At 34.8% G+C, this 22,919-nt stretch overlaps 1 protein-coding gene across 4 annotated transcripts in view; it reads left to right on the forward strand.

The window, feature by feature from the left end:
* RGS12 (regulator of G protein signaling 12) overlaps nucleotides 1–22,919 on the forward strand; it is an 84,266-nt gene that overhangs the window by 50,296 nt on the left and 11,051 nt on the right. For 2 of the 4 annotated variants that reach the window (XM_059817613.1, XM_059817611.1), the window contains exons 5-16: nucleotides 930–1,022; nucleotides 2,201–2,344; nucleotides 6,759–6,938; nucleotides 8,182–8,335; nucleotides 9,623–9,699; nucleotides 11,482–11,682; nucleotides 12,651–12,724; nucleotides 15,477–15,603; nucleotides 16,557–16,653; nucleotides 18,118–18,194; nucleotides 18,714–18,867; nucleotides 21,497–22,114. In XM_059817613.1, coding sequence (XP_059673596.1) covers nucleotides 930–1,022; nucleotides 2,201–2,344; nucleotides 6,759–6,938; nucleotides 8,182–8,335; nucleotides 9,623–9,699; nucleotides 11,482–11,682; nucleotides 12,651–12,724; nucleotides 15,477–15,603; nucleotides 16,557–16,653; nucleotides 18,118–18,194; nucleotides 18,714–18,867; nucleotides 21,497–22,114 — 1,996 coding nt within the window. Of the gene's footprint in view, nucleotides 1–929; nucleotides 1,023–2,200; nucleotides 2,345–6,758; nucleotides 6,939–8,181; nucleotides 8,336–9,622; nucleotides 9,700–11,481; nucleotides 11,683–12,650; nucleotides 12,725–15,476; nucleotides 15,604–16,556; nucleotides 16,654–18,117; nucleotides 18,195–18,713; nucleotides 18,868–21,496; nucleotides 22,115–22,919 lie in introns of those variants that run through there. The other 2 variants (XM_059817612.1, XM_059817614.1) reach the window with 2 other exon arrangements.

The following is a 22,919-nucleotide window of genomic DNA, read 5'->3' on the forward strand; positions in this document are numbered from 1 at the left end:
TATGTTAAGGAAGCTTGAGTGATACCAGTGTGGCACTTGAGTGAAGGTTTTGGCTTGTGGGCTGACTTAAAATAAAATTTCTAATTAAACACTGATACCTAAAGCTCTAAAGTGTAAACAAACATTGTTCCGATTACATGAATGCCTAGATAATTTTTTTAGGGGATCAAGCTAATTTTTTTTTTATATTTCCTTCCCCCGCCCCATTTAAAATGCTTTCAAGAAACATATGCTGAGAGAATATTGAATTATACAAATTTGAATCGGGGACAGTTTGTGGTTGTACAGTTTCCCAACTGAAGGGTGTCCCAATCTTCATTTGGACCTTTGGATGCTATAACATAAATGCCCTGATTATTGTGTGTTGTACTGGGAGAGATTTTTTTTTTCTCTAAGAATGCATTTTCCAAGGAGAACCTATGTAACCACATCAGCAAGCAGTGATAAATGATTTTTTTTTTTAGTTGCCACGTGATGCAGAAAGACGCTGTCATGAATACCGAATTGATTACGGGCACTGCTTGATAAACACCTACTCTATTATACTAGTAGAACTGCAATTAAAGACAGCTGGTTTACAGTGTAATTTTTAAATGTAGTTATAAATTATTTAGTTTTTTATTAAAAGTTTATACACTAGTTTATATACTACTTACATGGAGTTTCAGACTTCATCTTTGTACGTGCAAATTATTTGATTGTAACTTCATGGATTCTTCTCAATTGTATACATTTAAAAAGACATGAGAAAGATGAGAAGCACTAGGTGTATATTGGACATGCACTGATTTTTACTTTAGAAGGAAACCGGACTGTGAGACTCATTTAAATGTTATCATTAACTTTAATATTCTTATCAAGCATTATAAGTAAGTTGTTTGAAATGTCAAGTAACTTCTTTATGAGACATTTATTTATTTTTCCCCTAGGAATTTCTACGGAAGGAATTCAGTGAAGAAAATATCTTATTTTGGCAGGCCTGTGAATATTTTAACCATGTACCTGCACATGATAAAAAAGAGGTAAGTCAATGTTGTATGTCAATATATGGTGTTGCTTACTAAAAATTGTTACTTCTTCAAGCTTATTGAAATTATTGGAGCTGTGCTTGGTCTTTGTACTGTGACTTCACTAAAATAGGGTTGGAGCCTCAGTCTAATTTTCTCAATCCCCTGAGAGTACTACCCCAGGTTTAAGATGTTGGATATATTTAGACTGCAGTGAAGTGCAGAGGTAGCTCTGTAAAAATGAGCTAAGGTATATTGGATGTTGATAAATGGCTAGCTGCAGTAGCCCAGTGTGAGGGAATGCAGGGCAAGTTAATTTAACATGTCGAGGAGAGGTGACAACTAGCTTCTGTTGTGCTCTGTCAGCTGGCTGCCTCCGCTAGCCAAGATAATGTGTTTATAACTAACTTAGATATATCTGCTGCTCTAAGTGTAGTCATGTTTGTTCACAAATTATGAGAATTTGCATCTCATCCTTTTAAGACAGTCCTATGTTGGTCAGGCAGTTTTGGTGAATTTTGAATTTTGTGCAGGTTGGCAACATTTCTGTCGACACCACAACCAGATCTAGTCAGGTTTAGACTGTGGAAATGGTTTCATCTTGCAAGTCCCTCTTTGCTCTTTTGTGGACCATTGAGGTTTTCCCCACTTTCTTCTGTCTTCGAACAATGTATTTTCTGAACAATATCCTTAATGGCTTTGAGATCAGTTTGGTGGCTTTTTCATTATTTCCAGAATGTGGGTGTTTCAAAGTAAACAATTTAAAACCAGAGCATGAACGTTTTTAACAGTAAATATTAAAATATATGCTTACATTTTTCTAACTTCTAGAAATTGAAGCTTAGAGGATTTATTTATATAGTAACTGTTATGTAAAAGGTGTAAAAAAATCTATTCTCCTTTGTAAGACAGCATTTGATGTGCTTGACCTTTATTCATAGTTTGATTATTTTAAGTTTTATTTTGGTGGCAACTTTTACTGCTTAAGAAATATCTGATTAATATTTGTAATTTTAAAGGAAGAGCTCTATTTATATGCCTAAAACTAACAAAAGTTATTAAATGAAAAATGCTTATATATTAAGGAAACTGGAGTGGCTGTATATTTTTGTGTGGAATATATCAGTGTAAAAAATACCTGTATAAAAATATGTTTGCAAAACAAACATACACTTTTCATTTATTTTCTGTAGCTTTCTTACAGAGCTCGGGAGATCTTCAGTAAGTTCTTGTGTAGCAAAGCTACAACCCCTGTTAATATTGATAGCCAGGCACAGCTGGCAGATGATATTCTCAATTCTCCACATCCAGATATGTTCAAGGAACAGCAACTTCAGGTAACCATCAAAAACATGACTGTTGTACGTTTATGTCTATTGTCTTTTCCTCTGAAGTGCTTTAAAATCTATAAAAATAGTCTCACATACTGTATGTTTTACCATGCATAAAAACACAGAAAAGTCAAGGTCATATAGATTCTATTAGCAGAATAGAAAGAGGCTGTATAATGGAATGCTGCTTGACTTTTTCTGTACATTTGCATATGTGTGGAAAATCAACATTAACTAAAAATAATCTGAAAAATACTATTATTGAAATGAAGGTTTACTGCAAGTAAATAATGCCATGTGGTGCAACAACATTGCATATAGTGTTTGCATATGGTTGCTTATTCTTTTTAGTGGACAATTGTGTACACAAATAGAGTCTAATTTTGGTTAAAGTGGTTTGTAAAGTATGTCTGTTGTATTGAAGGAGTGAGTCCTTCCCTTGTGCTTTAAACAGAACTGTCAAACAAAGAGCTTGTTAAAACTGTTGGTATCTGAAGACCTCTGAAGTGGATGCATTTTAAATAATTTTTGATGTTCAGAACAGAACAGTTATGTAACAATAGGATACAGTTCACATTTTCTGTAGGATTTAAGTTTCTTCGTTTTTCTCCTAAGTAATCTCTTTGGTAACTCCTACCCTAATAATTTATTAGTAGAAATAATTTTGAGATCATGTTATTTAGAAATCAGGGATATAGCTTTAAGTGCAAAAATGAAGTAGGTCACAATCTTAGTCTTAGTGCAACCTCGGATCGCTTGCTTTTGGGACATAAGAGCAGGTGGGTATAGTATCTTCCTCCATGTGCGAAGTGGAGATAGAAAGGTAGTTCTAACTGCTGGTCAGCTATCTTCTAGCATTACAGCTACCCCCGTGCACCTACCAAGGCCTGAGGCTTTTGTGGGAATTACCAGCCATGATCTTTCCATAGATTTTTTCATGCATTCCTTATCTCTGCTTTGTGGAGCCCATGCCTGAATTCCTTTTCATCCTCTCCCAGTTGTTTGGTGGAGCAGATGGTGTTCTTATGAGTCTGGTGGCTGGGCTGGTGCAGGTTTTCTTCCTTCTTTGAAAACACTGTGTCTTTAGGTTGGAGGGCTCATAAGGTGGGTGAAAATGCTGGTGTGAAGTGCTGCTGTGGGTCTAATCCCAGCCATGTGGCCTGTCTGGACCTGACCTGCTTCTCTCAAATTATCAGCACCTCTGTAGTTCTCCCATCAGATCCCTCAGTCAGATCCGTTCCTTCCACTGAAAAATTAGGTGAAGCAGGAAGAGAGTTACTTCTGCCAAAGTAAGTGGCCTGGGAGCTAGGTGTGCCCGCTGGGGTACTAATGGTGTGTTGCCAGGCTGAGGTTGGTGCTGGGTAATCAACTGCCTTGATAGCCCTTAATATCTTGGTTTCACTAAGTGGTGGTTCTGCAGTAGGTCAGTTTGTGGTCCTGATGGGTGGCATGACCTCGGGAACACAGAACTGTAGGTGTGTGTAGTTATTGCAACACACCCACTGAATTTCAGAGTTTAGCTCATGGTGGTGACTACATATTAATAATGCAAAGGCTCTGCGTTTGTGGTCTTTCACAAGATTTTTTAGAGTGCAAGGGTGCTGATCTGTGGTGGTTGTCAGATAAGCATTATATGATGGGGAGTAGGGAATGTTGCTGTAAGGCTGCAGTGGAGTTGCAGAAGCGTGTGTGGGAAAGTACCTTGGAAAGCACTGCTGAGGCCGTTATCTCTCAAGCGCACTGCTTGTTGGAATGCTGCTGGAAGTTGCTCTCTGTCCATAGCCTAACAAATTTGCCATTGAACCTGTTGTTAGAGGTGTTGTAATATGACAGTGTGGATGCAGCCAAAATACCTAGTTAGGATTTCACGGTTTCTTAGAATAGAATAAGAACAAGCGTTTTGAATGTTTCTGGATGCAAGACAGTGTAGGTCACTTGCAGATACTAAAATAAAGATAAAATATCATTTACCTCATGTAGAGTTGCGTAAATGAATGTAAGTTTTTCTACCCTTGTTTATGTGTAAAATTCAAATTAAGCTATATTTCTCTTTCTCATTTGTAAGAACAAGAAATAGCATCTGCTAGATTTTTCCAAATAAGCAAAGTCATTAACATGTGTAAATTAATAAGGTAATAATGATAAATATAGGAAATTGGGGATGTAGTGTGGGCTAGCAACATAGTAGGGCAGATGATGATCAGCTCAAGGTAAATTAGTTAAGCTGTCATCACTCTGTCCAACAAAGTTAAAAGGTTGGAATGTTTTTGCTGTATTAAGTATATTTAAACGGCAGACTTCATCTCTGCGGTAACCCTCTTTGTGTCTCTTAGTTCTCTGCAATATTTTCCTTTATTCTTCCTACCTAGCATGGAATAGCAGTTTTATTTTCTTTTGGTGCTAGATTCTGTGGCAGAAGGCAACTCTGAAAAACTTCGTTTTTCATCCTGAAACGTTATTAAATTTAAGGTATTAGTGTTAGCTGTGCTGTAGAATAACGTCTTATATTTTAGGGGCACAAACTGCATTTAGGTTAAAATATTGTGATTTGTTGTTGAGTGTAACCTCTAAGTTTCATTTTCTTAAAAAACTCAAGGACAGGTGAAGTATTTTGTATTTTTTTCAGTTAGCTTTGGTTTTGCACCTGTGTTGGTGTTTGCAGACTGTACTTACCATTTTTCCCCAATAACCTTTCATCAGCAGTGCATCTGTGAGTCCATGAGATAGAGACATCCTGATTTCTTGTAGTTGCTCCTCTGTATTTTATGCTGTTTTGGCAATACACCACAGTATTATTCTTTGAGCTCAACAGAGCTCAAGAAAGGTTTCAAAGCTATGTGTGTCGTGTATACTGAATAATTTATTGAGCCTTGGTCTGAAGACTACGTGTGCTCTGAAACTAGTTGCCTTTTTGAATTTTGCTAGTGTACCTGAGGTCAGAGAGGATTTTATTTTTCATAGTGTGAGAGAGAGATTCCCCTTTGTGAGCAGTTTTTCAAGTGGGAAATCTTTGACACTGGATTGTCTCTCTGATACTACACTGAGTGCACATCAGACTTTGTGCTTGGCCATTTCAGTACGTTAAGCTGGCAAAACTAATCCTACAAAAGTATTTTTTCCATAGCTTACCATGCAGAAAACAGTGCATTAGAAGGCCCAACAAACACGACAGGTAGCACCTAAGCAGGAATGGGAATATCTGGGGGGAAGGCAAGAATGTGGAAGTCAGCATTCAGTTTGCATTAGGTTTCTGTGATGCTGCAGGATCAAGTTCTCTCTGCGTTATCTTGCTGTTTCCCAGAAAAGCTTTGGGTTAATGCTTGTTGAGAAGGGTCTTTCTGCACAATCTGAAAAATTATTTCCATTTGCAACTGGGCCACTGTGGCTTAGTGATGGACTTCCCTGTAGACTCTTGGGAATGCCATAACCAGTTGGGTGGCACATACCGTTCTTCACTTGTAGGGAATTTATCATGTCCAAAGAAGGCGGCATTCATACTGTTTTTTCAGGTAAGTGAATCACTGGAAAAGACATAAAGGTAAAAGCATGGATTCACTTAAAACTACAGGTTTGCAAAAATGGAACAAGAAATCCAAACATTGTTTAGCATTTAAGAAAGAACTTCTCTTCCTTTACTTTCGTAAATTTAGCTTTGGCTGAATTATCCTTAGACATTTATTCCAGGCCTGATATAGAGCTGCTTCCATCTTACGTAGTTAAAGATAAATGTTGATGTTGTCCAGAGCAGCCATTTTATGTAAACTGTTCTTTTTCAAGGTCTTGATTTTACAGCACCTTGATTATTGAATCTTCCAAAGATATTGGGGTTTTTTTCCTTATGATTGGGCACATGAACATTACATAATACTGTAAAGGACTCTTTGCTCCTTCCCATGTCAGTAATTAATTTTGTGTATCTTGTATCAGTGCGTACTATTGCATATTGTGATTATATGATATTCCTGAGTTTTAGACCATAAACTTTTTTCTTGTTCACAGCTACCTTAAAACACACTTGTGTAATTTAATCCTGTCACCTGCAGTACTGATGTAATAATCTTTAAAAAATATTTAAAATGGCTAGCCTGATACGCGCTTTGCGTAGAATGTACAAAGGCATAAATGCAGTAAAAGATGGCTGTAAGGATGCTGTTGTCAAGGCTCTACAGCATCTCAGCTTCTCATGCACTTTGCACAGATCATAGCATTTTTCTGAACCTGTGCGAAGGGAATAGATTAAATTATCTTTCACTTTGAATTAGTGCAGTGTATTTAACCAGGTCTAAACAGAATCACGTCTGCTGCTGTTTACAGGTTAATGTCCTAAATTTTGTGGGAGTTGGCTGTTGCAAAATAGCTTCATTTTCTTCATGTGTTATTTAAGCTTATGTAACCAGTATCCGTTGCATTTTAATTTCAGATATTTAACTTGATGAAGTTTGATAGCTATACTCGTTTTCTCAAATCCCCCCTTTACCAAGAATGCATCTTAGCTGAAGTAGAAGGTCGTCCTCTTCCTGATCCTCAGCGTGTTCCCAGCAGCCCCACTTCTAAACACAGCATCAGTTCAGAGAAGTCCAATATCTCAACACCGAAAAAGGTTACCTTTTATTGTTGTTATCTAAAAACTATGTTCTTAAATAATGTTTTTCAAGTTCTTTAGAAGATCAAAGATAATATTTAAAAAACAACTAGAATGTGTGTTTAGTGGTGCTGGCAAATATAATTAGAAAATCTTTGTGTGCTCAGGAGAATACTTATTTTTTTTAATCCATACCTTTGAATCAGATTTCTAGATACTGACTTCCTGAATATAATTTTAAATCTTTGTTATTATTTAAATATATGTGTACAAAAAAGGAGGATTATTTTAATGCATCAGTTCAGAGGCTTATTTTGATTGAATATTGGAATTAAGATGTGATATTTTAACCTTTGCTGAGAGCAGACATTTTATCAGAAGTAATTGGAGAAGGCTTAATCTAATCTAACTCGTCTTTGCAGTGGATAGTTTTTTATTTTTAATTTCTTAGCCCCTACTGAACTAAGGTAATTCTGTGTAAAACAGATACATCTGCTTGAAAATTAGACCAGTAGTCTTACTGATCTCCTAACATTATTTAGAGTTGGGTTGGGGTTTTTTAATTTGTTGGGTTTTTTTAATTCATGTAGATAATACTACCATAGTATTACATAACTGTATGGGTAAATTATAACTTTGCATTTTTCATGTCAATCACTATACATTAACCCATCTGCTATTATGTATTTTTATGACTAGGAACCTTTTTAAAAGTAGCATTTTAAGGAATACTCTAATAAACTAAAAAGAATACTATCTTGTTAAAAGGAAGTTTAGTTTAATATCAAACATTCCTGTTGTTTATATTCTTCTCACTAATAAATACTTTGATTATATTTGTAAATGTTAAGCAATACTTTGTTGTTGTCTTTAAATGCAGTTCATGTTCAAGCCTAGCCTAGGAAAAACATCTGAAATACTGAAATGAAATTCTGTGTTTTAAAAGCCAGGCAGATGGCCTTTCCACATTACTGGTGAGATGTGGAGAGTTCTTTCATGTCTGCAGGAGCTCTCCATGGCTTGTTTCCAGCTACCATTTTGTACTCCCTACCAAGTAGCACATTTCCATCTATGTATCCCTTTTGGTTTTTTTGGTTGCTACTTAGAGGGATGCTGGCATATACACTTGTGAGTGGGGTAAAGAAGACAGCTAACCTGACCATCACACTCTTGTTTTGGGAAGAAGCATGGGAAGGTTTATTTTAGATAATACGCTTGCAACTGTGATCCAACCAATGATTTAATTCTGTTTTGGTGATAGTTAAGTGGTAAATCAAAGTCAGGAAGATCTTTAAATGAAGAGTCAGGAGAGGAGGACACTGAGAAGAAAAAAAGGGGAACTTTTTTCTCGTGGTCAAGAAGTAAGAGTTTGGGAAAATCACAGAAGAGAAAAGAAAATGGTGATTATCCAAATGGTGAGTATTCATGTTCTACTTTGTTGCAAAGTTGTTTCAGCAATAGATGTGAGTAATCTCATCATTTATCATCGTTTAGTTTGCATCTAAGTGCACCCTTGGGTGTGACAGAGGGAAAAGAAACTGTCAAGTCAGAAGGCCATAGCGTGGCCTTCACTGGAATCAGTGGCCTAATCATGGAAGTTTTGTGGAAGCAGATGTACGAATAAATAGATAAAAGTATGAAAATATTTAAATTTGTTTTTATTGACTTGCAAGAGACTTTTTTCTTCTTTCCAGTAGACTCTGCATTTCTGTGTGGTGGCAATTGCTTTTTCAAGCAGAGAGCTACTATTTTTATAGTAAGATAATTTCAACTTTATTTAGTTGAATTTATAGTAAGATAATTTGAACAGAGAAGTTCAGGAGCTGTACATGCAAATAGTGCTATAGTTACAGCTATGTAAAATTTCCTCCATCTGCATTATCCTACCTTTCTTTCTTTTATTACTACCACACAGGTATGTTCGCTTTTGAACACACTCACTACCTGTTTCCAGCTTTGCTGCCTAAAATAAAAAAGGAAGAGTCAGAGTTGTTAAAACCTTTGTAATCTGCTGTTTTGTTACTTAACTGTTTTTGAGAGTTTAAGGAAGAGTTCCCCTATGAAAGCACCTGTGCACGGCCTCTAGAGGAAGAGATGAAAGTTTTGCATTAACACATTCCATTGAGTTAAAAATAATAGAGATATTAAATCAAAGCACCAAATTTGGACCATATTGTTACGGTGGTTTCTTCTTCTCTATTTTCTAGTAAAGGCCCAGACCCACAAGATATCTTTGATCATATGGATAGTTTAAGTGTTCTCATTATACTCATATGTGAAAAGACATCAAAGGCATTTGCTAAGATTATAGACTTAAACTTCTGAAAGTGACTAGTGATTATCTTAGATTTTAGTTTTCTAACACCGTACTTGCACTTTTAAAAATATTTATCTCCCTTCAAAATATCTGAAGAGGTATAATAATTTTTAAAAACATTTTAAGATTAAAAAAAGAGGTTTGGTTTTTTCCAATATAAAAGCAAGTGGGGTTATTCAAGGGTTACATAACCAAGGAATACTAGACCAAATATTGTTTTGGTTTTCCATGCTTCACTGTGCAGTATGAAGATTCGGTGTTTTTTCCTTTAATGAAAAAAATTATTTTTCTGACCAGAGGAGCTACTACTTGAAATAGCTTTCTGTATCATAATAAATAATAAAAATAAGCCTTTTTACTGATTGCGGATTCTTTCCACAAACAGATTCTATTCAGTCCAATGGATTGTCATACAGACGGGAATCACAAGGCTCCATGTCATCAACTGCTAGTCTTGACTTGGTAATGGCTGGCTCTTAATAATGAAGTAGGGAAGCAGTGAAAACAGTGAATTACTAATTTTTTAAGTAGTGTGAAGTAATTTGTTTGCAGCAGTGGTTTGAGAAAGGGTCTTTAAGTGATACAGTTAGAGGGCAAGATGTGTAATATTAAGCAATTTTAGAATACTAGTAATGTAATAGAGGTTGTTTTAATATATTGCTTCTTATTTTGTCCTTGTAACAGGAAGATATCCTTTGCATCTTGTCTGTCTTAACTTCAGGTACCACTAAACTTCCAGAATAAAAGTTTGCCTTTCAAAGAGAGCTACTGTAGCTCTTTATAAACAGCTTTTTTCACCTACCAGACCTTTGAGATTCTGTTCTGAACAGCCACATGTTAAAGCTTTCCTTCTGCTTTACCTGTATGCAAGTTGTGTTAGGCTGATTTCTGTGGTACCAGCGTCTGTCGTGCTTCTTTCCTTTGAGTTGTGAGTTTTAATTCTTGTCATTATGACTTAACTCTGCCCCTAAAACACGAGAAAAGAGAGGTAGGGAATTTCATTGCAAACACTGTGATTTTTGTCATAGTATATAGGAAAATAATCACTGAAGACACTATGATTTTTAACTATCAAGTTCTACCTTTGCAGTGTAAAACTAATGAAACGCAAAATTAAAACAGTGTTAATAATAGAACATAAATGTAATACTTTAACTATGTTGATACAGAGGAAGAATATAAAAAAGGAAATTTTTAAAAGGTTTTTTTGTAGTCTTGATATCCCTCTAGTAGACTAGATTCTAGCAACTATGTAATTTTGCCTGTGCTACAAATATTGATCAGGGAAGTAAGCATGGCAGTCATGTTTATTTCTGTTGCAGAAAAGTCTTGTCTTAAGAAACAGAAAATGCAAAGCCTCCCTAAAGCAACAACTGATTAAGTCAGAAAGTTACTCTTTTCTCTCCCACTCCAACTGATTAAGTCAGAAAGTTACTGTGATTTGGATGAGAAACAGCAAGTTAGAGAAGAGAAAAAGCACGATGAGTACCCTAAAAGACTGTTGAAAACAGTATTTTTGTAGTGTTCCTTTAAGTTATAAGTCGTCTTTTTGTTAAATTTTCAAAGGTACTTTTGATATTTCATAGTTGTGTTACTATTCTACTGTTACTCTAGAATAAAGGTTAATACTGTGCCCTTTAGCCTTTAACCCATAACATTGTACTTTTTGTTCCCTTAAATAAAAAAAAAACATGGTCATTAAGTGAATTATTTTAAAATTTTAATTTCTTTTTGGTGTATTTGTATGTGTGGCATTCAGATTATGTTAAAGTAAGAGGAAATTTTGTTTGAGGAACCTGATGTTTAAGGGTGTTCCTCATCACTGAAATATTGATTCATAATGTGCCGGTGGTAACTTTTAAATCAGCAGGTCATTATTGAGTATAGACACTTAACTATTTGGAAGCTAAATAAGATTTTTAGTTACCTCTTACATTTTTTGATTAGGAGTTCTGTTCTATAGTTTGAGAATCTTGTAACCTGTTTTACACCCTCGCTGTCTAGAACTTCATCTGTTCTTGAAATACATTTAGATTTGTGCAGTGGTGTTACCTTTACCTACACATTTTTTTTTTCAGGATTTAAATTTATTTGATATTTGTGATATTTGAAAGGATTTCTAAACTGTAAACATGGTACAAAGTATGCTTCTTGGCTTGGTTTGATTTGTACAGACTCTGAAAGTTTATGCATATTCCTAATTTTCCTGTTGGGCACTGACTTGTCTGTCTGTCTTCTGTCAAGTCTGAAGCCTCAAGATTACCTGCGTTTGTACCAGATAAAGAGAAATCCCCCAAATACTGCTGTATAAACCTTCCGGATGGTTCATCCAGCAAAATGGCTGTTAAATCTGGATTCTCTATCAAAGAGGTGCTGTCTGGGCTCTGCGAGAAACATGGCATTAACATAGCTGCAGTGGACCTTTTTTTAGTTGGAGGTGATAAGGTATTGCATGTTCCTGTGCTTTTTTTTAAAGCATTTTCACTAATTTGGCTAATAAGGAATTCTGCTGTCTCAATAGTAATACATATCTCCTGGTTCTACCTATAGCTTTACATTGGCAATGCTAGTTAATTGAAGGAGAATTTTGGTGAGACTAGAACTGGTACAGTACTGTGGTTGTGTTATCTACATTACAGAAAGCAGAAGAAAGCTTATGACAAGGATTTTATTATAATAAGTTAATTTAGCTATCTATTCCATATATTTTGTCAGGGGAATGGTTAGCTTGTACTTAATTGAAAAGTATCCACAAAGAAAACAAATGTGTTGTAGTAGATGGTAGTTCATTAAAGCAAAGAAACATAATGACATTCAGTTGTTCAAAAGTGAAATGGGTTGAATTCATGCTAGAATTAAGGTACCTGTTTTAATATTGAAGAAAATTTCCAAGACGGCAGTCTATGTTGGTGGGGGATTGATGGTTCTTATTCCAATAGAAGTATCTCCAATTGAAAGAGAAGCTGTGGATGTGAAACATTTATTGTCTTAAATTTGTGCTTATGATCAATCTAGATGATTACAATGACAAAATCAACGAATGTGCATAGTTATGTGCCTGTTCTGTTAAAGCTTTTAATGACTGTTAACTTGCCATATTTTCTAACGCATCATTCTATGTAATGGTTTATTTAAGTTGAAGGACCTAGGCTTGTTTTAAAACACTGAGTTCCTGAATACCTGCTGACTCCAGTGGAAGTTGAAGTTTGGTCATTGTCTCACAACTAGCCAAAATAAAATACACTTTAATCATGTTGCATATTGTAAATGAATATCCCCTAGAATGCATACAACCCATATTAATAATTTTCTGAGTTATCTGAAAAAAAATTTTAACCACTCAGCTGTTCTTTTTTACATATTTTAAAATTAATTTGCTCTCTTTTCTTTTGTTCCTGACATGTGCTCTGTAGCCACTTGTATTGCACCAAGACAGTAGCATCCTGGAGTCTCGGGACCTACGTTTAGAAAAACGCACTTTATTTCGGTAAGAGTCAAAAATACTATCTTCCTCTGGCATTTTCCACCCATTTTCCATTTTACTTTTTGTAAGTGCACTAAAGTATATTGTCAGTTACCTGTGCAGCAAAACAGTAGTTAATGCAGAAAAGAATTTGTCTGAATCCAGTAAAAAATCCAGTTAGCCATGCAATGCAACATCTTAGGTTGTAATCCTGAATCCAGCATTAAGGGATCCAAGGTTCCCATTCATTGTACAGGCACATTAGAAGAAATAGGCCTTAGTATCAAGCAAAGAGTCTCATGTGAAGAAGGAAGGCGACCTAACGTTTGCAACTGAGAATTATTGACTTCCACATCTTGCAATTAACTCACAGTTTGCATTTCTATTAAAGTCCATTTTTACTTTAGGTTGCAATAAAACTTAGGCAAGAGATACACGTTTAGCATGGGGATTCTCTTGAGTTACACAAGTGCCTAAGTTAGATATGCTGCCTACGTTTAGGCACTGATATTCCTTAGATTTAGAGCCAGCTGCTAAGTGCTTCCTCTACAGGTAATGGTGAGATTGGGGTACCTCTAAAAGGTAGTTCAGATGAGGGCAACCAGGGTAGGGATCAGTGGGAGAAATGTGGGCCTACAGGAACATTTCAAACTGAGTAGAGCAGCACCTGGTGAGTTTTAAATGCTGCAAGAGGAAGCTTTCTGGATTGTTGTCTTGCATACAAGTGGGATTTTGATGCCAATGTTCCAGTTTAGGGCCATTTAAATATTATTATGATGTCTAACTGCTCAAGCTGAAGCAGTTGTGAACAACCGTATAGGACAGATCTGCAGGCCCAGAGGGACTTTCCACATCAGGAAGAGACATGTTTTGTATGTTGAAGCAGGACAAGAATGAGATGGAAATTGAACTGCAAGTCTCCTAGTATAATCCTCAATGCAACAATAAAACCCCAGGCCTTTAAGATTAAATGGATATATTTATTGATTACATGTTCCCATTCAGTTACAGCTGTAATTATGTGCCTAACTGGCAGATTACAGTAAGACTAATTGTATAAATATAAATTCATCTGATTATAGATTTATAACCCTGAATCTTAAACTAGTCAATGTTATAATATTATCATTAATATGGGTATAATATAATTCAGTACATTATATATTTAGTATTACATAATATTTTTATAGTACACAGTTTTTTCAAAAGCATCTATTTTTTTCCTAAATGCCAGAAAATCTTTTAATGTTCCTAAATTCTGAAAGTCCAAACTAGTGCTATGAAAATTCCTGAAAAAATTATTTCAGGAAAAAAGCATGAAGCAGAATGTTTGTATTACATTATTGAGTTGTGCTTTTGAAGTGAGTAACATTTATTTTGTCAGGGATTCTTCATTTTGGCTTTTTATTACTTTTCTTTAGGAAGTAGGGCTAGTTTCTATTTAAGGGTTCTTCAGATTAATGAATATGGTACGGCATATTCAATTTCAAAATTGAGATTGAGCCGTCTTTTACTAGGTGTGAGTTTGTTGAGTTTCCAAATTAAAAAGTAGGCAGTACCATATGTTCCTTGTGTGTTAATTAAAATGTAGAAATGTTATACATTATTTCCTTCTGTGGGTAGACACTGTGTAAGCAAAAATACTAAAATATTTGGAATATTTCAGACATAAGACAAATACTATGTGGATATACTTGGTTACCTGAACGTCTGCCACTTCTGTGTTGATTACCAGTTAATGATTAAAACTGATCATTTCTATTTAGTAGCTGTTGTATTCTAAGAAAATATGACAGACAAATTTCAGTTATTCAGGTTTCTTGTGGAAGGGAAAAGTCAATAAGACTAAACATCTTGTATTTAAGTAATTTGTGTGAGAGAAAAGATGGGATTTACATTTAATTGTGACTGACAATTTTCATTTCTTCTGATGATGTACATTTCTTCTGATAGTTTTGTTAGTAATAAGCCTGCCTTTGTTTTCATACTATAGGGCCATTATAGTCAAATGTGGCTGTTATGGAGGAATCAGGACACAGAGGAAGAGCATTAAAAAACCCTAAAAACCTAGGCACAGTTCTGTGCAGGGAAATAGACATAAATGGAATACTTGTTTGTGTTTTTAAAAATTTTTCTTATTTCATTATTTTGTTGCTATTTTGATGAAATGGTATAAAATTGTGTAATAGACTCTGAATAGGGCTGTCTTTACCCTTTAAATTCCAACTGAATTGCTTTTACAGCTTTTGCATGCAAGTTTCTCTTACAGCAATTTTTTGTGATATGGTGGCATCTAGCCAGAAATTGGCATCATCTGGAATTCTTATGTTTCAAAATAAAAATTCCTGTCCAAGCCTGTCTCAAGTAATTGAATTAGGACATTGTGAGTCTCTCTTGTGGAAGTGGGGAAATACTTTTCTTGCATCCAAGGCTACCGTACAGGCATGGAGTCACTTTGGAAGCACTACTAGACCAGAATGGTCAGAGCAATCTCACTGTAAAGATGAAAGTGCTATGGAATGTATTTAATTGGTCTGAGGATCACCATGCAATTAGGGTGGCTCATACCTTTGCTTAGCTCTGGCGAGTGAAACAGTGGAAGTTTTATTTATATTAAAAGTGCTTTATACCTTCAGGTTAGGATAGATTTGTGTTAGTGAAGTTTCAGGGTCACTGGCTATAAACTAGCATAACTTTGCTGGATTGGATTTATACACCTTGTACATTTTGTTTATTGGAATATTTCATACTTAATGTTACAATTGATGTGTTTCAGGCTGGATCTTGTTCCAATCAATCGATCAGTTGGTTTGAAGGCTAAACCCACCAAACCAGTAACAGAGGTCTTAAGGCCTGTGGTTGCAAAATACGGTTTAAATCTTAATGAACTTGTGGCAAGATTAGTAAGTATCTTTTGATGTAATTCAAGCTGCAGTATTTTTTGTCTGGAGAAGATCATATGATAGTCCCTGAAATTATTCCTATCCTTATAATTAGGCATTAAAATCTGTATTTATAACTACATGTTGAGATGAAAATGCATAGTAGTCATAACCATTATGCTTAATAGTAACTACCGCAAAGCTTTAGTCTGCATCTGTTTTATATTCTCTTTCAGAATAAATTCAACATCCTAAATAATAGACCCTGAACTTAGCTTCTTCCAGAGCTCAACTTTTCCCATTATTAGCCAGGGAAGTTGATTGACATTAGTTAAAGCTATCATTCCATTATCCTGGGAATCATGAAAGTTGCCTCTAATCCCCTTGCAGAAAATTTCTATGGGAGCAGACTGATTCAACTTCTCTACTACTAAACACTTGGCTAGCATTTTCTCTATTCTATGATGATGGAATATCAAGGAATGGAGTTACTTTTGTGGTATTTCTAGAATGTATATTGTCTTGGCTGAACCAGTCCATGTTTTTAAAATAACTGGAAAACGTGTAGGTATAAAGATAGCTTCATTTAATAAAATTGCAAAATCAACAAAGTACAAGCAATTTAGAATATAAAATAATCTCAAACTTCCTCTGAAAAATATGATTTGCTGAACATACACACTAATGGTCCTGGAGTATTTCTGCATACTTGCAAACTGGAAGATTTTTTTTTCTCCCTGTATCTTTTCCCCAAATACCGTTCCTCTCACGTAAATGGGTTACACTCATTGTAAGCAAGGTAATTTTACACAAATGGAATAAACAGTTTTAGAATGGTAGAAGAAAGACATATTGAGGCTACACTGAAATGTAAAAATGCTTTGCTCATTGTCTTTCAAAAAATATCAGACTGCTTAAATTTGTTCTGAAAACAGCATTTTCTCTATTATATACAAACTGTGATCCGACTTTAGAATGGTGAGCAGGAACCACTTGATCTTGGTGTCCCTATATCTAATCTGGATGGTCAACGAGTTGTTCTAGATGAAAAAGAGCCAACAAAGGGTAGAGGTAAGTTGGCATAAAAGCTTTCATTTATGATGTTAAGTCAGTCATAAACCCTGACTTTGGTTAGTTTCTTCTGTTGATGCGAAGGTGAGGTAAATGTGTTAAGTCACATGTAGCATATATCTTTTTTAACTAAAAAGGAATGCAGTTTCTAAAGATTGAAGATTAAATTAATCTGTTGATACCAAGTACTTTACTGTTGCCATAAGAAATTTTGCACTAGTAGTACTTGAATGCTTTACTTGCGCTCAGCCATAGATCCACACAGACATTTAGGGACTTAGTGCCCAGTAATAATAATGAAAATAAAATGCCAAATAGTTTCGGTGAATTTGGCAATTAATTCAAAAGAAACATTCTGTATAAGTAAAACAGATGCAGTTTGTGCAGCAGCTATATATACTGCTATAACCCCCTTCTTTAACATGAGAAAGTAGCAGAACCGACATCTCCAGTTTTAAGTGATGATTTCTGGAGATAATCCTAAAAAGGATATAATTTGTGATTGCCCTGGACAAAATAATTTGAAAAATAAAAGTTGGTCAACCGAACAGCTGACAATCTTTTGGCACAGTTAACATGCTAGATTAATGTAAGCAACCTTGAGAGTAAAGGTTCAGTTTCATTAGGAGACCTTTTTATAGATAGAGAATACTTAGTTTTAAAAATGAAATTAGATGCAGTTAAATTAAATTGACTTAGAACAGAGATCCTCTTTGAGGAAGAACTAGGAGAATAAAGATGGAGATATTTATTGAGGAGAATCAGATTTATCGCTTTTCTAGGAAACAGAACCAATTGTTATTAGTTTAAGGATTACAAGTAAAACTGTAATCCTATGTGGTCCCAGCTGCAATAAAAGCCTAAATCATAGAGGATCGTTCTAGCAGTAGGCTGATTCTGTGGCAATATACTAGTGAAAAAGGGCCATGATTCTGTTTGCAGCTTGGTCTTCAGTTAGTATATTTGTTGTAGGCAGATGTAATTTGAAGTAGCCATTTAGTTACTTAGAAGTAGACAAGGAGGATATGGCAATGTCTAGAAAACAATTGATGCACAAAACAGGTTGGAAAATATTCCACATGACCTTTCAATGGTCTTTTCTGATGATTATTTTTTCTTGGTTAAATTCTAAATTTGAGAATTACAAACTGAATTATTAGCTGAGATTTTAAAAGCTGTTTGATATAAATCATCTGAAAATTTAGGAGAACTTAAATGAAACTTCAGCATCCTTAAACTTCAAATTTTCCTAATACTGCCAAAACTTTTAAAGATGACAGGGAGATTCTGGTAGGTTTTGACTAAAAGGTATCAGGGATATCAACTGGGCTTGCTCTTTATTTTCTGAGTACATTTTTGAGAAATTTTAAAGCAAAAAATCTGTTTTGTGCATCATTGTCACTTAAGTATTACTTCTTTGGGAAATTATAAATTTGTAGTTATAGAAGGTATGTTTATGTTCAGTGTTTACAGATAAACAAAAAGGTGCATCAGTAAAACAGAGTGCAACTGTAACTACTTCAAGAAATCAAGTATCTACTGTAAGTCTTCTGCAATGACCTTTGTCCCTTAGATCATCTTTTGTTTCCTTCTGGAATTCTGTACTAAAAGCTGCATTCATCCATGATTTTGAATCAGCCAAATTATGTAATTAGATTGAGTATAGCTATAATTCATCCGATATTTTTCCACTGTCAACAGTATTTATTTGTGAGAACTTTGTCTTCATGATGAACCAAATAGCTCTTTCACTGTGTTGTGTTTGTTGTTTTGTGTCTCATTGGCTTATCTATATTTGAAAATGATTGAATTACTCTGAAATTCAAAGGCCCTTTCTGTAATGTGAATTCTTCAGAGTAAACAGTGTTATATTTATTTATACGTTTTTGGGAAGTACTATGGCAAATGTTCTTTGCAATAATCAAAATTAAACTAAAACATTTGTGGTGGTATTAGAGAAATGTGTTTTCAAAGTAACTTTTTTGTTCACTTAGACCATATTATGTACACAATGATATAGCCCAAATGTAAGTAGTACCTTAACTTTCCTTCTAATGCAGGGAGAGGGAAGAACTCTAGGAAAGTCTAATTCTATCAAAATGAAAGGCGAAAATGGAAAAAATGCTAGGGAAGTCCGACTGTCAAAGAGAGAAGACTCTATTGCAAAGATTGGGAAAAAAAAATGTCAGAAAATAAATTTGGATGAAGCAGAGGGTATGTGAACTTTATAGTTTATGTATTAACATAAGTAGTCTTAGAAGAATGAGAATTTTGTATCTGTGTACGAAAAAGTACCGTGTGTTTAATAGTGCATTGTGAAAATCATAGTCATGATCCTCATATTTTTGTTTGCTACTGTGTGTGAGTCGTGAAGTTTTTGAGGCTGAAGGTAAAATTTTAAGAATACCTAAAGATAGATGCAGGTGCCTAGTGGGATTTTCAAAAGTGAAAGCTACCTAATTCCAGGTAAAATAAAAAGGAATTAGTTACTCAATTGCAGTTGAATATCTCATTTGATACCCTTTGCAAGCCATGTAGAAGCTTGCCTTTCTGTTCACCTTTACTTAAGAGTCTTTAACTCACTGAAAGGCATTCTGCACAATGGTGTAGACCCTAAGTTACTCAGGTAAGAATTTTTGAAAATTTTATGCTAAAGTCTTTAACAGTCAGGGCAGTACAATCTGATGACCGTGGAGGAGCTGTGATGGGCAAGAGTGAAAGCTTGGTTTACATTCAGTAACTGCTCTGAAAAGGTGGTTAGAAGTAGAAATAAGCAAAGAGGTTATTGGTAACCTTATATATTCTGAGTCCTATTTTTACCTTCAATTACATCTTAATAGTTTTGGTGATATAATTGGAAAAGTACTCATAAGAGAATTTGCGTCCATATAGAAAGATGTCCGTGGGAGAAATAGGAATAAAAACAGTGTAGCAGTAGAAACCTTGACATACCACCCTGTGCCCTAGGGCAGTAACTGAAGTAATTGCCAATCTTGTCAGCCCTACACATTCCTCCCTATTTTCCCAAGTAGAAAAAATCAGAGGACATATTTTATCCACAGATTAAAATTTACTGCTGATGTTACCTAATATGCATATCCAAAACCTGGTTATGCACACTTATACAGCAAATGAATGTTTATCTGTGAATAAATGTGCACTGACTGGAAAGGAAAAAAATGCTGTGACTAAAACTTCTATTGCAAAATAGATGTTTGTTAATATAAGTGTTATTATGAAATATTAGTGCATTTTAAATTATTTTCTGTTGCTTATTTTGTTAACTTGTTTTCCATATTTTAATATTTTCATTTTTCTTCCTAGGGCTGAGTAAAACTTTAACATAATTTGAAAACTTCAGAATTCGAGGCTTTCACATTTTATTTTGAATTTTGTGAAATTTGTCCAAGTTTGGAAAATACATACCAAATGTTGTAGACTGTTTTTTAATGAAAAAAAACCCACAAAACCTGTTCTATGAAGTTTGAAATTTCAAAAAGGAACATTTTTTGTATGACACATTTCAGAAATGTTGCATGTTTTAATATGCATACCGCCATTTTGCAAAACTTTGGCAATAAGAAGCATTTTGAAGCTTCCATCTTGGCTACATTCAGATTTTATGGCATTTGACAAAGCATGTTAAAAAGGCATTTTTACGAATACATTGCACAGCCTGCCAAATGTGAATAGAGGATTAGGAACAAGGTCATACAAGTGCAAGTGAATGACTTCATATTATGCTAAGTTAAAACCGATACTAACATTCTGTGCTTTATTTTGTAATGGCTTTTGCTTCAAACAATATTTATAAGCTGGATTGAAACTATTGATTTTAATTCATCTGTTGGAGATGGCCTTTTTAAGCATCTTTAATATCCGTAGTGACAGTGCTCTCTTCTTGAAAAATTAGGACATGCAAAGACCCTATATTAAGAGTTACATATTTTTATATTTATATGTTTTGTACCAAAGAGTTTGTTTATTGTTGTGATGCTTCTTTTTTGAGGAGTGGTATAATTCTTGGCTTATGATTGATAAGTTTCTTGTTGCCAAGTTTTGAGACTTTCTAGAACAGTGGTGATTTACTATGAGTATTATTTATATATAGAAACGTATTAAACCATTGGACGTCATTAAGGACATGATCAGAAAATCACTACTACTTCTGTTAAAAACTCTATAAAAAAGCTGCCCCATCCCTTTTAGTAATGGCTCCTTTGATGGTTATTGACTACCTATATGCTAGTGATTCATTGCAGTGCAACGTAAAATGGGGTTACTTAAATCATCATCTGATCATGCCCTGTGATAACATCCTGGATTAAAACTCCACCATGAACTGAATTTAAACTGTGATAAATATTACTAAACTGAGAGAAATTCAATATAACAAGGAAGCTTGCAACATTTTGAATCTTTGAACTTTCAAATGGCGTGGCTATTTTTGAGTTAAGATGGGTAAAACCCATCCAGAATATAAAAACGTGCACCCATTGTCAGTAAGACCAGAGCCTTGTTTTGTATGAAGAATTAAAAAATCCTGTGTGTGTGTACAGATTTATTAACTGCGTAAAATAGAAGATGTGTTCAAGGCTCAGTGAATTGCAGCTGTTCTAAACTGCAAAACTCTTACAATAGCAATCCTGATGGTCTTAATTATAGTGATGCTAGCGAACATTGCTGCAATTGAAAAAGTTCCTAATTAACATGGGATCTTATTTCAAGGCAGCATTGAAGGAATTGAAGATCTTCATGGAAAATAAATGTGCTGAAAATTTAAGTTTTAATGACATTGCACTTTCTGACAAAAACTTGTCAATTTTGGGTTTTTCCCCAATAGAATTTTTTGAACTCATATCCAAAGCTCAAAGTAACAGAGCAGATGACCAACGTGGACTGCTAAGGAAAGAAGACCTTATTCTTCCTGACTTTCTTCGTTTACCGCCCACTGGACCAGAACCATCCTCATCTACTCCTGTAGGCCCTAAAGGCCTCAACAAGCGAGTTTCAAAAAATGAGGGCAAGGATGGATGTACATCACCAAGTGGAAAACAGGAGTCTGTGCAAAACTTTAATGAAAATTCAGTTAAGAAAATGGGTTACTCAGAAAATAAACATAAATCTGCTTTGACAGCACTCCACAGTCAGAAGACTTTCAGTGTTCCTTTTAATACTGCATTGTCTCCAATTCCGCATGCACAGGAAAACAATGCAACAATATGGAAAAGGCAGTCAAGAGAATTGCAAGCTGAAGGCATACAGATGGTAGATGATGAGAATGTGGCAGACTTGACTCTTGTGGCTGAAGGAGATATTAGTAGCCCTAACAGCACTTTGCTACCACCGCCACCACCAACACCACCGTCAGACATCAGTAAACTCACAGAAGCCAACTATCCACCCCCAACTCCTTTTGCAGGTAATCAGGAAAAATCTGGATATCAGAGATCCAATTCAGGTATTTCTAGATTTTAATAGTCTTTCCTTTCATGTAAAACTACTTTTTCTTGGCACTGTTAATCAGTATTTGGCACCCATTAAAACAAGAAAGAAAATTCTCTCTGCACCTTAATTTTTTTACAAAAAAAAAAAAAAATTCATTGCCTTAGTCTGTGCTAACTGTAATATTTCAGGTTGCCTTTAACAGTGTACTTTTGTTTGGATTTGGCATGTGGCCAAAAATAGACACGTGCAGACAAACTTTTAAAATACATCCATATGCTATAATTATCTCATTCTGTACCCTAGGAGTACAAAACAGGATATCTGCATTTTGAGCTGCATAACACTGTTGCGTTCCAGATTTTCTGATCCATTTGTCATAATGAGATACATGATTAGGGTTTGGAAGTTTAAGTGCTTTAGCAGGAACCCTAATTATGTGTTGAAAATTGCAGTACTGTTTATGATTAAAATTCGAAATGGATAAACCTTAATTTAAAAAATATTTCTCTAATAAATTAGATATTTGTGGCTAAAAATAAAAATGTTACAGGTTTTTTTTAACCCGTACTTTGCTACACAGAGAAATGGATTGCATCTATCACACTTTCTCCCAGAAAATTCACATGTGAAATAGCTCTTTCTATTAGACAATTTTAAAGGAAAAAAAGTAACTTTTTTAGGATGTAAGTTTCATGGTCTAGCAATATCACAGAGCAATATTAGCCCAAGCCTGAAGTATGGAATTTCTTTATAGGCACGGACTCTAGTAATAATTGCTATTACCAGAAACAGGAGTTTGAAGACAATGGGTGTTGTGA

Source organism: Gavia stellata, chromosome 5 (genome assembly GCF_030936135.1).
Source record: "Gavia stellata isolate bGavSte3 chromosome 5, bGavSte3.hap2, whole genome shotgun sequence".
Classification (NCBI taxonomy): Eukaryota; Metazoa; Chordata; class Aves; order Gaviiformes; family Gaviidae; genus Gavia; species Gavia stellata.